The sequence below is a fragment of the Haliotis cracherodii genome, unplaced genomic scaffold (assembly GCF_022045235.1).
Source record: "Haliotis cracherodii isolate W230 unplaced genomic scaffold, xgHalCrac1.p SCAF_3, whole genome shotgun sequence".
In the NCBI taxonomy this organism is placed as follows: domain Eukaryota; kingdom Metazoa; phylum Mollusca; class Gastropoda; order Lepetellida; family Haliotidae; genus Haliotis; species Haliotis cracherodii.
Window position 1 is genome coordinate 30,342,384 of NW_027266286.1, and position 15,780 is coordinate 30,358,163.

At 41.6% G+C, this 15,780-nt stretch overlaps 2 protein-coding genes across 2 annotated transcripts; one reads left to right on the top strand and one right to left on the bottom strand.

Moving 5' to 3' along the window:
• The first annotated feature begins 1,087 nt into the window (after nt 1-1,087).
• Nucleotides 1,088-10,817, top strand: LOC139474359 (small ribosomal subunit protein mS35-like). The gene is made up of 9 exons (XM_071257345.1): nt 1,088-1,247; nt 3,793-3,878; nt 3,969-4,088; nt 4,754-4,874; nt 5,458-5,597; nt 7,036-7,145; nt 7,712-7,781; nt 8,941-9,060; nt 10,083-10,817. Exons 1-9 carry the CDS (start codon nt 1,088-1,090, stop codon nt 10,284-10,286), a joined length of 1,131 nt encoding a protein of 376 aa, XP_071113446.1. The 3' UTR covers nt 10,287-10,817.
• Nucleotides 10,818-13,617: 2,800 nt separating this feature from the next.
• Nucleotides 13,618-14,580, bottom strand: LOC139475350 (collagen alpha-2(IV) chain-like). Its single transcript, XM_071258575.1, has 2 exons — nt 13,899-14,580; nt 13,618-13,802 (listed from the first exon to the last, which is right to left on the bottom strand). The coding sequence occupies exons 1-2, from the start codon at nt 14,578-14,580 to the stop codon at nt 13,618-13,620; spliced, it is 867 nt and encodes a 288-aa protein (XP_071114676.1).
• Nucleotides 14,581-15,780: the final 1,200 nt, after the last annotated feature.

Below are 15,780 nucleotides of genomic sequence, written 5' to 3' on the forward strand. Positions count from 1 at the left end.
GAATATCAATCCAAGTGTTAATGTAGTTAATTATAATTAATTGCTATTAATTGTCAGTATTATTCATCACACAGGGAACAGAGATCATGTCTCATTTTCATTCACGGTGCTAAATACAAGTCTACACCAGACTGCTTAGACATGGTTGTATCTCATACACACCCTGAAAGCTAAACATCCGAAATATCCCAAGCAGGTTAACAATACTTTAGCAAGTCTAGATTTCTTCAGTTTCAGATGCTGGGAGACTTTTGAAATATATAATCAGTTACCGAAAGTGTTTGAAAATAATTGATCCTCAAGCATTACAAAAACATAACTCCTTCACTGGACATGGTTGGTGTTCTGTAGTCTGTCATACAGACCCTGAAACAAATATATCCAATACAGCCCATGCAAGTCTATAATGTTTGGCAAGTCTAGCAGTATCTGAAAATGAAGAAAGTCTCTGGTCTCCTTTTTATTATATTTTATGAATATAATTTAACAAGTGTTTTTTTCTGTAAAAAGAGTTCATTTCAGAGACAAGTTGTTGGTCTAGGTGTCCTGCCCAAAAAATGTTTTATGGGTTTAAAAAATTAAAGCTTATTTCCCTATATTTCATTGTTCACGTATTCGTTTCCATCAGTATATAGATGTTGACATGATATATCATTACTTGTCGTCTACCCAGGTTTTAGTGTGTCAAAGTTGAAAGGACATGCGGTTATATGACAAGACATTGCATTGTGACAAGACATACATGTTCATATAGAAAGAAAGAACAAGACTTGGGCCAATAGAGGACTGACGCAACGAGCATCCAAGTCACGCTGTTACGTATGGTGAACCCGTTGATGTCCCGTTACTCACACAACAAACCACAACTGTTGACATCCGAGCAGCATCAGACGCAAGTTATTTATAATTGTAAATATAATTATTTTATTTTTTAATTAAATTTTAATTACTGATTGGATCTCAGTAAAACGCACTTTGAATGTCGCCTGTAGATTCAGAAGGGTACAAATGTGTTCCTTTCGGATGTTACAATTGACGCCTCCGTCGCTTGAAATAGTCGTTAGGTAAATAGTTTCTCAAATTGAACATGGCTGCCTTCATGGAATCAAGCACTTTGCGATGTGCCATGCAACGTTTGTATGCAATGAAACTCACTAATGGTATCTCTTGCACATGCTATGCAAGAAGTATTTCAAGTTCCCCAAGCATTAGTCATAGAAAGAGAGGAATAAACGATTCGGAACAAGGTATGTCAAGTCTTATTGATATAAGTTACTATAACCCTCATCAAAGTTATGATACGTCACAGTTTTCGTGCATCTTGAAGGACATTAACGCCGTCATTTACCGTGTGTAGTTCCTTCCCTCACTTTTCGCGTGCCATGTAAGTTGATTATGATGAACATTACTAGCTGGGGATACTAAACACACGGTCATGCAGATAAATGTTCTTACTGCTGGAACATTACATTTGACTTGTGTAAAAAAATGTTGGCAGTAGCCAATGGAGGAATGGTGTGCGAGATTTATTGCCTATTACTTGCGCGTTTCACTCCAAATCTTGTGGTATATAATACACAGTAATAGGGCTATGTCTCAACATATCTTCTGATTACTGTTTTGTGCCTGATTTTAGAATTATCATGATTATAGAAACATATAATATTTATTCAAATTTGGGAGCACCTTTCGAATACAGTACCACAACTTCTCCTGAGGACGATCTCTGCCGTAGGTCACATGTCTCAAGACAAGCAACCAGTTTTTGTGAGAATATACGGACGCGAATCCGCGACCTTCGGATTGTTAGCCTGACAGCTAACCGACTGAGCTACGTCCACACTGTGAAACAAAGTGCAAATTTACCTAGTCATGCCTACGGAACTGAACGAAAAGGGTTGAATAGGTGATGGACACTTACGAATGTTAGGGGTAGGCATGGTGTCTTGTGACTTTAGTCTACGGACACTTCCGAATGATCCCAATGCCATTTGGCACACTCGTCCCATTCAGTAATCTACAGGATACCGAGTGGTGAGGAATGAGCCAATATGCAGCGAACTGAAAACGGCTTCAGGTGTCAGACGTTGAACTCGCGAGTACACATGTTTAATAATTCGTCGGGTGATTTTTGTGACAGGAAAGTGTGGTAGGGAACACTGTAAGGATAATGTGGATAATAGTGAGGAACGAAGGAGGAATAAGCATGACTAGTGACGACACAATGGTGAGTTCTTTTGAGTCAGTACTGAAAAAATGTACCCGGTGAAAGTGGCTTGTGTGAATGTTCCAGGATAGTTTCCAGTAGCGAAAATATTCGACACAAAACCATTTCATCCTTTGTACTCGACGTTTTTGTGTGAAGAATATTAGGAGCTGCTATATAATCTATAATAGCCACTAAACGAGTACCTAACCCTAATGATCGTAAAGGGGTGATTGATCGTAAAGGGGATCCAAGGGTTAAGGATGGACTTCGGGTAATCTAATAGCCATTAAACAGGTTCCTAACCCTAATGATCGTAAAGGGGATCCAAGGGCTACGGATATAGAGTTCGGGGTAACCTACCCTAACACTGGCGACATTTGGATGTGTTCAGCGCCAATATATTATCCCTAATAAACTGCATTCTGGTGCATAATAATGAAAATTAATGAACCGAAAAAATAATATATGTATATTAGTTCCATTTATAACCATTTTATCCACTTCAATTACGAGAAAAACGAAATAAAAAATATATAAAAAATAAAAGTGCTCTCGTAAACTAGCGCTTGCTCTAAAATGCGCCGCCGCAGGCTATAATTAGTAAACAAATACTCAAAACTCTCAACACCGCCGGGCGTATTCAATGACATTGTGTGTAGAGATGATAGATCACTGGGAGGAGCTTATGCACACTCTATGACCCCTGATGTCACAGGGCATTGTTTCCCCGGTGTGACTGGCAACAAAATACTACAAATTACGTCATAGGGTAAGATCACGTGTTTGAAAAGTTTGTGGTACTGTATTCAAAAGGTAGGCCCAAATTTGCTAATTGTAGTGAAATTCTAGCATTTATGTAGTAAAATTAAAGAATAACAATGAAATTCAAAGCCCCCTTCATCATTGTTATTACCTAATATCAGTTTTATGACACATTGTGGAGATAATGTAATGACAGAAGGCCTCTTTTATAAACTTTCGATGGTCGCTGATCGGGAAGCTTTTTCACTGACATCCATACACTCCCCAGCATATTTTACAGAACATGATTTGACCATCATACAACAACCATGAATGAAAATTTCTCTCCCCACTTTTTTGTTAAATGTTCTTTTCACACAGTTAGTGGTCATACTCCTTTTGCAAAATAGCTCATATGATTGGTTGTATTTCGTTATGATGGTTCAATGCTTTCAACATGTTCAATGCCGCATGTGGATGAGAGTCAGTGATGAACACCGCACAGCACATTGATGCCCAAAGCGACATAATACGGAGCCTGTGTTTTGACTTTCTTTATGATTATATCAACCTTTGTCCTAGGTACAGATGTGGAAGTATGTCATGTGACTGGTTGAAAATATTTGTTAAGAAAACTGGCAAATGGCACCAAATAAATCAACAGGTAAATTTACTGCAGGCCTTTAGGACCATACAAAGTTGAAACTACAGGCCTGATAGATCTACCGGCACCGGGCCAACTTGACAATGATAATATATGTAACATGCTATAATAGCAACAACAAATATTACTGATGAATTCTAATGGATTTTTTATATACATTTGTCTTTATTTTTGTCAGGTGACAGTGAATTCAGAACGTTTGAAATACCTGGCCTCAAACCTACACGCAGGGAACGAGATTTCTTCCGGAGAAGAAGGAGACTGGTATGTATTTTTTAGATTGTAGTAGTCCCTAGCAACAGAATGTTGTTCAACACTGCAGTCAGCAATATTGCAGCTTTATCCGTTTTTCAGGTGGCCCCACCGCGGTACTTGCAGATGAAGCAAGACCAGGATTGGACCAGTGTGTGGCCCACAGCAGCCTCCTTCAAGTGGAGTGTTGTCCCCCTACCCTTGAGACAGGGCTTTGCAGAGGTAGTATAGCTTGGGTAATGTTGGTAGTCTACAGAGTAGTAGTCAAAGTTGTTTCATGTCACAGTCAACAATATCACAGCTATATCATGGTGGCGTGGAAATAATAAATCTGGGCCCACCCAAAGATTGACTGGTTTATCTTTTGTGAAGTAGATTTAGGGTATATAATAAGGAAAAGCAATGGTGAAACTTGAGAAAAACAAGAAAAAGGGATAACAATACTCCAACTCTCAGTTGTCTTTCTGAGGCCGCTTTAATTAACCCATGTAATCACCAGATGCCAATTACCTCTGAGCACAAGTCAAACCAGTCAAGATTACAGTCCAATCTAAGAAAGTTTTGAATCTGCAAAGAAAAAAAGCATCCCTATTTCAATACTTTCAAAGTTGGAGTGTTGTTTCCGTTTAAGGGTTGGGGTTCCAGACTAGGGTTGGTCAGAAAACTAGAAACACATATTATTATATTTTGGCCATTTTGTGCATTGTTGAGATTAGTATCACAGTGCATCGGTTGAATGTTCATTCAGCTTTAATGCTTATTGTTTGGCTTGACTGGCAGGCTTAGGGTACTGGGGACCGTACTCTACCCTTAACTCCCCACGATCAGGTAGTGTGGGGCCTTGAGTACATCAAACACAGAATGATGACTCTTGTTTTTGTTTGTAGAAAGAGACCGAGAATAAGGGCGTGTCCCCAGGCAAGTACGGGAATGTGGAGCTGATGAAACCACCCAACTTCCTGCATCTCACACCAGCTCACATCAAGAAACACTGCCAGGCCATCAAGAGTAAGTCTTGTGTTGTCATCCTCTGTCATTCTGTGTCAAATGGCAAGTAATCATACTCCAAATGTTTGAAATACAGAAAGTTGAAGGGTTTGAACAGTACATCCAATGTATCACTACCTGCCAGCTTAATATGGGAGAAAAGACCACATATATGGTGTGTCCCACAATAATGGGTCTAATGCTAATGGACAAAGGAAAGGATTATAATCAGGGTATTTTAGGTTTGAACTCAAGACCAGCAGATCCTGGTAGCTATGGGTCCATAGCTGAGGTCCAGATGTCACTGAAACAACTGATCAAACGATTAATAATACATCACTTTTCATGCTTTTCAGATTTCACTATTCATTGAAGAGGCAATAATGGCCACATATTCTAAGATTATGCAAGTTTCTTCCAGAGTTGTGTCCCTTAGTTGTGCCAGGATCCAATGATTATGGAGGCAAAGTCCTATATTTGTTTGATTATGACCCTTGGTTTGTCAGCACCATACTCGTGTTAGTGGGTTATACAATAGTGAACATCAATGACTTCACACACTCACTCATTTTCAAGAACCATGTCTGCTTTTTTTCTTATTCAGAATTTTGCACGAAGTGGCCAGAAGGACTGAATACAAACAAAGAAATTGATAAGCATTTCCCGATAACAGTAACAACATCTGACTACAGTTTCTCCAGTGCATCAATCCGAGATCCGCGGGCTCGCACTGTCTCTGTAGCTGTAAGTTGAGTTCCCCAGACAGTGGCACAGAAAAAAGTATATGTTGACTAAGTCCCATTGTACGGACATTCCTTGCCTCACCCTTGATAAAAGTTCTGCTTGTGCTTGCATTGTGGTAGGTAATCTTGCAATGATATGTGGTTATATAGAGACTAGTACACAAATGGCTGTCATGTATCATTTGTCTTACAAGTTGTTTCAAAATGTATAATGAGCAAAAAGAGAGTTAGATACGTTAGAAATGAGTTGTGTGATAAATGGTATACAACAGCCTAATGTGCAGTTTGTTACTGTAATATTGCAACATTTTATCATCGAATTGATGCATGTTTTGTCTATTCTCATGATCGCAGTGGTGCATTAATACGTAACACAACAGTCATGAGTGATGTCATCCAGCTTACTGCTTACTACTAATACCTGAATGAATTCCACCATATCTGTGGCTTATCAAGGCGATGATGATAATGCAAACTAGATGAGATCAAAGAACATTTATTAAGCTCAAGCTTACTCAAGCTCGAGAAACTTATGAATGAATTACAATCATGACAGTAGTCTGTCATAATCTGACCTTAGTTCATCTCTGGTCATCACCATGGAGACAAGGTATTTTATGGATAGCAACTTTTTTCTGTTATGATGCGATGTTTCGGGATAGATCCTTATACCATTGTCAAGCGAGGGTCCTTACACAGAACAGTATACACTGAAATGTAGCATCTTAACAGAATATAGAAGCTGTCATACATAAAATATCTTACTTACCATCTTCCCGAGGCAAGGGAGTTAACTGACTATAAAGTCCAGAGTAATATTTTGGCTGGACTAAAGAGTCCATGCATAGTCCAATCGAACTTGCATAAAAAAAAATCGACGTCCAGTTCATAAACTGAGTACAGATGTCGGTCAATTGCAGTATTTCCAAAGCATGTGTACCGTCAACTTAGCATCAACAGATATTTTCCAAATCTTTTCATGTTTTCAATCAAGGTGCTCACGTGATTTGATGCACTTCACAAAGTAAGACCCGTTTTGTTCAGTATCGATCTTGATTATTGGTCAGATCGCCTTCACTGACAGATGCCATTTTATTTGAAGCAAATGCAAGTGATATGAGATGTGGAATCTGGTTGGTCAGTAGGAGGGACATAGAAGGGACATAAGTCGTAATAGCCACTGGTGGCGCTACAATCGAGCCTTGAAAGATGCCTACTTACCAACTTCAAACAATAACAATTGGGTGATTAACAAGGATGACCAAGTCTCAGCTGTGAAGTATCAAATGTGTGTCTTCGACAAAGTTGACTGATGCTCTCACTATCAACCACTGGCTGCTGGGCTGTGGAAATATTTCAAAAACTGGCATAAAGAAACATTCTGTCACTCACTTTAGGATTGATCTGACAATAGTGGACTCAATCAATGCAATTTTCAGTTGAAGCTGTCTCACTTGAAGCTGGACAGACATGCATGGCAGAAGATGCTGAGACTGGTTGGAGACAGGTTTGATCCCAACACCAGGAAACTGACTGTCACCACTGACAGGTGAGATCAGGACCACATCCCACCCACTCAACACAAAAAACACAACCACAAACATTACCACAATCCTACCATTATCCAGTCCACCCCACTCAACCTGACCCAAACCCCAATCCAGTACACCCCACTCAACCTGACCCAAACCCCAATCCAGTCCACCCCACTCAACCTGACCCAAACCCCAATCCAGTCCACCCCACTCAACCTGACCACAATCCCAATCCACCCTACTCAACCTGACCACAACCCCAATCCACCCTACTCAACCTGACCACAACCCCAATCCACCCTACTCAACCTGACCACAACCCCAATCCACCCCACTCAACCTGACCACAACCCCAATCCACCCTACTCAACCTGACCACAACCCCAATCCACCCTACTCAACCTGACCACAACCCCAATCCACCCCACTCAACTTGACCACAACCCCAATCCACCCACTTAACCTGACCATAACCCCAATCCACCCACTCAACCTGACCACAACCCCAATACATTCCACCCCACTCCACTTGACTCCAACCACAATTGGAATAGCTAATATCTGTTATTAAACTTTGCAGGTGTCCGTTGCGGCAGCAGAACTATGACTATGCCATGTACCTGCTGACAGCCATTTACTTCGAGTCTTGGGTAGGTACACAGTCAAACAATCACTGCATTGTCTGGCTCAGACGGGATTGTCTACAGACCACCATCATCTAGCTGAAATATATCTAAGTGCTGGATTAAACTACAAACTAGTAAGTCGGTACACACAGCTTTCCAGCGATGGGACACCCTGTTAAGGTCACCCAATATCAAAGCTGCTTTCGCAGGTGTTATTTTGTTATAAGAAGGAAGCGATAACTCAGTGTATGTCAGTGATGTTTTTACTATAGATGTATGTGTGGATGTATTTGACAAGCTCCGACGTTCATACAGTTTGGCCCTCACTCTATGAAGGTTCATACTCGAATGAACTCACACAAAGTGAAGGTCAATTCTTAATTACATTTGATGGATTTATTTGTTCACATTTAGGAAGATCAAATCAAAATTCATTATCATTGATATGATTTTCAAGAGATTATTATGTTAAGACATAATTACACATAACCATTTCATGCAGATGTAATTTCTGTATAAGTAATCATAGTTGCAGGGCTTTACCTACAAAAGTGGGGTCCCCTGGATCTCCAGTCATTCATTTGGAGGGTCCTTGCAGGGAATATGAGGGGCCTGTAAAGTACTGGTGTAGTGTACTGTATGTTTTAAGGAATTTATGATCATGTGGTCAAGGTTGATGGTTGAAATGACAGATGCCCATACCATCTCTTGATGCGCTGTAGGTAAAATGAATATTATTTTGTGTCCCTTGGGACGCAGTATATCCTTTTCTGCGTCCATTCTCTACATTTGTGTGTACTAGACGCTCATTTGTGCGTCATGTAAAACCCTGTAGATGTCAAAATGTGACTATGAACCTTGGATAGATGTGAAACATTGTATTCAGGTGACCCAGTGTTCCAGGGGAAGTAACTCTTCATTGCTTTAGTGTTGTAAAGTTACATCAGATGGAGAATCATGTCAGACATGTTGGCAGTTCCAAACAACTGAGAGCAAGTAATAAATGAGATTTCTACTGTGGTTAATAATGCACAAGAACACTAAATCTTGTTTATTGTATCTAAGACATATTGTTTTGTGAGGTATTCCAACTTTTGCTATCGCCCATGGGCTTTATGGTTTTTCGTCTGTTGCTATGACCCACAGATTTATTAATTATTACAACTTTTTATACGGCCCACAGAAAAAGGAGCCGTGGGAAGAGGAGATGGTGGAGGCTGACCGACACCGCTACATTTGGCGTCACAGTCAGTCACGCACGTCGGTCGTCGACCTGATCAAGAAGTTCCAGGAGATCAAAGAGGTAGAGAATATCAATACTTCCCTACACTTCCTGCTGTAGTTGAGGTGTTGTTGTCAGTTCAAGATATTGTGCACCTCGGGCCCGAGGAGCCTTTGTGGGTGCCAGGGAGGTCACTGAGGCCATAGAGGCATTGGGAACATCTTTGTGTGAGATTATACCCCTGTGAACTATCTCCGTGACAGTTGTAGTGAAGAAGTTCCCCAACATCCCATGCCTGCGTTGTGTCCTGGACTGATCGTGCACCCTGACCACAGGTGTGAGTGTTGAGCATGCTATCAACCACTGGTGTTCAAGATTATTTTACAGACTGTGATGTAACTGAAATATTGTTGCCTGCTTCCTTAAACATCATTCACTAGCTTCAACTGATGCATGCTGATGTATTGCAGCCATAGACTCCACCAAAACCAACAGAAGAATAAAATACAAATAGCCCTCATTCACTCAAACTGATCAACACAATGACCTGGTCATCATGAATAGTGGAGATGTTTGTGAACCTTTTGAATGAGGGGATAATTTGGATCAAAAAGAATTCAAAATTTGAAAACAAAATATCACTACATAGTATGTCAGGTATCTTATCATTGAGTCTTATGTTGTTATGCGACTATGTGTATGCAGAATTCCACAAGCTGCATGACCTTATGAACCTTGAATCCCTCCAGCTCACGAAACCCTGTCCAGCATACCACTGACACCTGAAACAAAATTATTATTACAAGTTTTGGACAAAAATAACCCAGTTGTTTAATTTGCTGTAATTGTCTGTAAGAGTTTGATTTTGTTTTAATATTTTTGTTCCACAATTAAATTATCTTGTGGCCTTACAGAAGAAACTCAGTGTATTTTACAAATTGCAAACAGTTAATTGTGGTGTAGCACACAACTGTTATGTCGTAAGATCCATTCAGGCTCCCCTGTTGACTTGGCAACAGGCCAATCAGATAGTTACATTTCATACTTGGTAATGATGAACTGAGCAAGGCTAAAACCCTTGATACATTGCAATGTATTTTCAGAGTAAGAAAGATGACCCATCATTCAAGGAGCTGTCACACCTGCCAAACAATCTGAAGGAGGAAGACATTGATAGCCTTGACCTTGTGAGGGAGTACAGCAGATCAGTAGCAGAGATCATGAACAAGGGAGAGAACTCTGAATCTCTAACTAAATACAAGGACTCCGTGAAGAAAATATTGAACCTTCAGGCAGAGGCGTCCTGATGTGTAGAGAGGGATATGTGTGACCTAAGCATATTGTACAGATGTGTGAGATGTGTGACAAGTGTGAAATGGATGTAGTCACAACATGAACTGTTATGGAGATTCCAAGAACTTTGCGCCAATCATGATGAAGTCCATTATTGAGGGTGTCAACCCCCTTTTGGTAGACAGGATTCAGGGTTTATTTCGAGGGTATTTGGGCCTCGCCAGTGTGATACACGGGATGCTAATATAACCATATTTGATACGCAGATTCAACGTTTAAAAAAAATTAATGGTGTGCATAAAAGTCTTTTATAATATTTGATTTTTTCAGTGATTTAACTTAAAATCTGTGTTAAGTAGTATTCAGTATTCAGGTGTGAGCAATTAGACTCCGAGTAAATATTTAGATGGTATTCAGGATTCAGGGGAGGTGGGGGTTGGCACCCTCATTGTTGGCATTGTCCATCGATTGACTCTGGAATTGCTGCAGATTTTACAGGGATTCATCACTGTTGTGCAGCAATGTAATTGTCTTGTGTTACAGTAAACATGGGATGGCCCTGTCGTTGTGTGGTTGTTGTGTTTGATACTGTTAGAATGAGTCCAAGTACATTTGTATAGGTAGGAACAGGGTGTGATTCTCAGACTCTGTGCAGACAGTTGGATTGTCAATAGGTTTACCTTATGGAGATTTGACACACTGGATAATCCAGCATGCAAGTCTACTGCTTATGGCAGTAAAACTTCCGACATTGTAACTGAAAATTTCTCAATTCATTTTATTGTATTTATGAATAATATGTTATGGTTTTGAAAATGTGACTTCACTGATAACACGACCAATAAAGAAGAGGCTTAAATGCTTACTTTACAAAAATAGGAACTGAAAACAATCCAAATTTTGAATGGAGCAACATATTTTCCAAAGATGTCTGACAACAGCACTTAGTTTTGAATCCTAGATCAATCTATGGAAACCTCTAATACCTGCATCACTCCCACATCAGCTGAAATACTGTCATGACTGTTCAAAGTGGCATTAAACCCAACTCGCTCATTGCTATGATCATGTGTAGGAATCCCAGATTATGTTTCTAGTTTTTTTCAGTGCCGTACTGGTGTTCATGGATTTCACCAAAGTGGTAAACGTCTAAGACCTGCATTACTCAGGACTGCCCTGTCATATCAGACTGAAAGGCAGTGGTAGAACTGAAGTACTGTTCAAAGTGGCCTGAAAGTTAAACCCAACTCACTCACTCATAATCAAATTTAACTTATTTTGGCTGTCAGCACAGAATAATAAATTTAATCTCATAATAATGAATCTTTTAGTTCCATCCTGCTGTGTAGATGAACTATCTCACAGCCAGTGTTGAGTCAGCAAATACTGCAATCATGTCCATGGACAGTAATGTTGGGGTACAGGTGGCCCTGTGTCTCTGACGCAGTACAGAGTTACGTCCCTAACTAGACCTGATACGCTGGGTTTGGAATCACATCCCAGATGACTTTATGATACTTAAACTGATCTAATCTCATCATACCAGTGAACTGGTTACACAAAGTGGTAAAGGTCTAAGACCTGTATCTATAATCACTTTGAGCTTTCCTCCCACAACAAGCTGACATGCTATGATATAACTGAAACATTGTTGAAAACAACATTCAATACTTACTCACACACTCATTTGGTCCGCCAAAGTGGTAATAAATGACACAACCTCCATCAATATTGGGTTTTATGGGGCAGGCTGACATATGACTGAAATATTGTTCAAAAGAGCATCCTTTTCCTGGAAGCATAGGTAGTTCCTTCTTGTCTTGGAAGCTTAGGTCCCATGTATTTCCTTCTGGTCCTTGGAAGCATAGGTAGTTCCTTCTTGCCCTGGAAACTAAGGCCCCATGTAATTCCTTCTTGCCCTGGAAGCATAAGTAGTTCCTTCTTGTCCTGGACGCTTAGGTCCCATGTAGTTCCTTCTTGTCCTGGAAACTAAGGTCCCATGTAGTTCCTTCTTGTCCTGGAAGCATAGGTAGTTCCTTCTTGTCCTGGCCGCTTAGGTCCCATGTAGTTCCTTCTTGTCCTGGAAGCATAGGTAGTTCCTTCTTGTCCTGGACGCTTAGGTTCCATGTAGTTCCTTCTTGCCCTGGAAGCTTAGGTCCCATGTAGTTCCTTCTGGTCCTGGAAGCATTGGTAGATCCTTCTTGTCCTGGACGCTTAGATCCCATGTAGTTCCTTCTTGTCCTGGAAGCATAGGTAGTTCCTTCTTGTCCTGGAAGCATAGGTAGTTCCTTCTTGTCCTGGAAGCTTAGGTCCCATGTAGTTCCTTCTTGCCCTGAAGCTTAGGTCCCATATAGTTCCTTCTTGTCCTGGAAGCATAGGTAGTTCCTTCCTGTCCTGGAAGCTTACGTCCCATGTAGTTCCTTCTTGTCCTTGAAGCTTAGGTCCCATGTAGCTCCTTCTTGTCTTGGAAGCTAAGGTCCCATGTAGCTCCTTCTTGCCCTGGAAGCTAAGGTCCCATGTAGTTCCTTCTTGCCCTGAAGTTTAGGTCCCATGTAGTTCCTTCTTGCCCCGAATCTAAGGTCCCATGTAGTTCCTTCTTGTCCTGGAAGCTCAGGTCCCATGTAGTTCCTTCTGACCCTGAAGCTTAGGTCCCATGTAGTTCCTTCTTGCCCCGAAGCTAAGGTCCCATGTAGATCCTTCTGGTCCTGGAAGCTTAGGTCCCATGTAGTTCCTTCTTGTCCTGGAAACTTAGGTCCCATGTAGTTCCTTCTTGTCCTGGAAGCTTAGGTCCCATGTAGTTCCTTCTTATCCTGGAAACTTAGGTCCCATGTAGTTCCTTCTTGTCCTGGAAGCTTAGGTCCCATGTAGTTCCTTCTTGTCCTTGAAGCTTACGTCCCATGTAGTTCCTTCTTGTCCTGGAAACTTAGGTCCCATGTAGTTCCTTCTTGTCCTGGAAGCTTAGGTCCCATGTAGTTCCTTCTTGTCCTGGAAGGTTACTGGAGAGGGTCCAGTGGTGAGGCTCGGTTACTTGTCTGATGTCATCGTACCCCATGGCAAGGATAGATGTGCAAGGATTGCTTGGTAGGGATATAGACGGGATAAAACATATTAATTAAGACATTATTTCCCACGTTTCGCCTGTCTGAAGGTTCGAATCCCCGTTTTGCCCCCATAAGTACACCTTATGCCACAACCATGCACATGCCTTTTCATTTTACTGGTAATAAATGACACGACCTGCATCAATATTGGGTTTTATGGGGCTTGCTTACATATGTCTGAAATATTTTTCAAAAGAGCATCCTTTTCCTGGAAGCATAGGTAGTTTCTTCTTGTCCTGGAAGCTTAGGTCCCATGTGGTTCCTTCTTGTCCTGGAAACTTAGGTCCCATGTAGCTCCTTCTTGCCCTGGAAGTTTAGGTAGTTCCTTCTTGTCCTTGAAGCTTAGGTCCCAAGTTCCTTCTTGTCCTGGAAGCATAGGTAGTTCCTTCTTGTCCTTGAAGCTTAGGTCCCATGTAGTTCCTTCTTGTCCTGGAAGCATAGGTAGTTCCTTCTTGTCCTGGACGCTTAGGTCCCATGTAGTTCCTTCTTGTCCTGAAGCTTAGGTCCCATGTAGTTTCTTCTTGCCCTGAAGCTTAGGTCCCATATAGTTCCTTCTTGCCCTAAAGCTTAGGTCCCATGTAGTTCCTTCTTGCCCTGGAAGCTTAGGTAGTTCCTTCTTGTCCTTGAAGCTTAGGTCCCATGTAGTTCCTTCTTGTCCTGGAAGCATTGGTAGTCCCTTCTTGTCCTTGAAGCTTAGGTCCCATGTAGTTCCTTCTTGTCCTGGAAGCATTGGTAGTCCCTTCTTGTCCTTGAAGCTTAGGTCCCATGTAGTTCCTTCTTGTCCTGGAAGCATAGGTAGTCCCTTCTTGTCCTTGAAGCTTAGGTCCCATGTAGTTCCTTCTTGTCCTGGAAGCATTGGTAGTCCCTTCTTGTCCTTGAAGCTTAGGTCCCATGTAGTTCCTTCTTGTCCTGGAAGCATAGATAGTTCCATCTTGTCCTTGAAGCTTAGGTCCCATGTAGTTCCTTCTTGTCCTGGAAGCATTGGTAGTTCCTTCTTGTCCTTGAAGCTTAGGTCCCATGTAGTTCCTTCTATTCCTGGAAGCATAGGTAGTTCCTTCTTGTCCTTGAAGCTTAGGTCCCATGTAGTTTCTTCTTGTCCTGGAAGCATAGGTAGTTCCTTCTTGCCCTGAAGCTTAGGTCCCATGTAGTTCCTTCTTGTCCTGGAAGCATTGGTAGTTCGTTCTTGTCCTGGAAGCTTAGGTCCCATGTATTTCCTTCTTGTCCTGGAAGCTTAGGTCCCATGTGGTTCTTCTGGTCCTGGAAGGTTACTGGAGAGGGTCCAGTGGTGAGGCTCGATTACTTGTCATCGTACCCCATGGCAAGGATAGATGTGCAAGGGTTGCTTGGTAGGGACATAGACGGGATACAACATATTAATTAAGACATTATTTCCCACGTTTCGCCTGTCATTTTACTGAAGTAAATTCTTTTCGACCCATATAATTTTATTTAAGAAGGAAATGAAAGCTTTAAAATTACGCCTTACGATACGAAAGTTCAAAACCAAGATCAATATTTGTCCCGGGGAAGTTACTTACTTGGCGGATTGAAGTTGGCATTTCTTTGTGTTTTTTCTGAGCAATGTGGTGTTCTTGTGCTGTCAATGTCACTGATTGACGTCGAGTTGAGACCGTGACGATTTTGACATCTTTATTTCTTTAATACTCGAGTTAATTAGAATGACCCGTTTGAGGATAATGGTGTAAGGAAGACGACCTCTTCACATTATACATATCTTGAAGATGAAACTGAGGTGAAAAAACCATCAACCTTTCACATAACCAACCCAGTGACCCTCCTGTCACTAGTGTGTCAGCTTGTCGGCACCTAACCCACGTCCGTGAGTTTCACCAGAGATGTCTCACTTAGGCTTGCATCACATCAAGCTAACACGCCGCTATATATCTACGTTAGCCTCTTCTCGCATAAGACCGCTGTCACCTCTTTCTCCGTACCACCTTGCTCAAGACCCCTGTCATAGTCACACCCCTTTCTCCGTACCACCTTGCCCATGACCCCAGTCATAGTCACACCTCTTTCTCCGTACCACCTTGCTCAAGACCCCTGTCATTGTCACACCTCTTTCTCCGTACAACCTTGCCCAAGACCCCTGTCATTGTCACACCTCTTTCTCCGTACCACCTTGCTCAAGCCCCTGTCATTGTCACACCTCTTTCTCCGTACCGCCTTGCTCAAGACCCCTGTCATAGTCACACCTCTATCTCCGTACCGCCTTGCTCAAGACCCCTGTCATTGTCACACCTCTTTCCCCGTACCACCTTGCCCAAGACCCCTGTCATAGTCACACCTCTTTCTCCGTACCACCTTGCCCAAGACCCCTGTCATTGTCACACCTCTTTCTCCGTACCACCTTGCCCAAGACCCCTGTCATTGTCACACCTCTTTC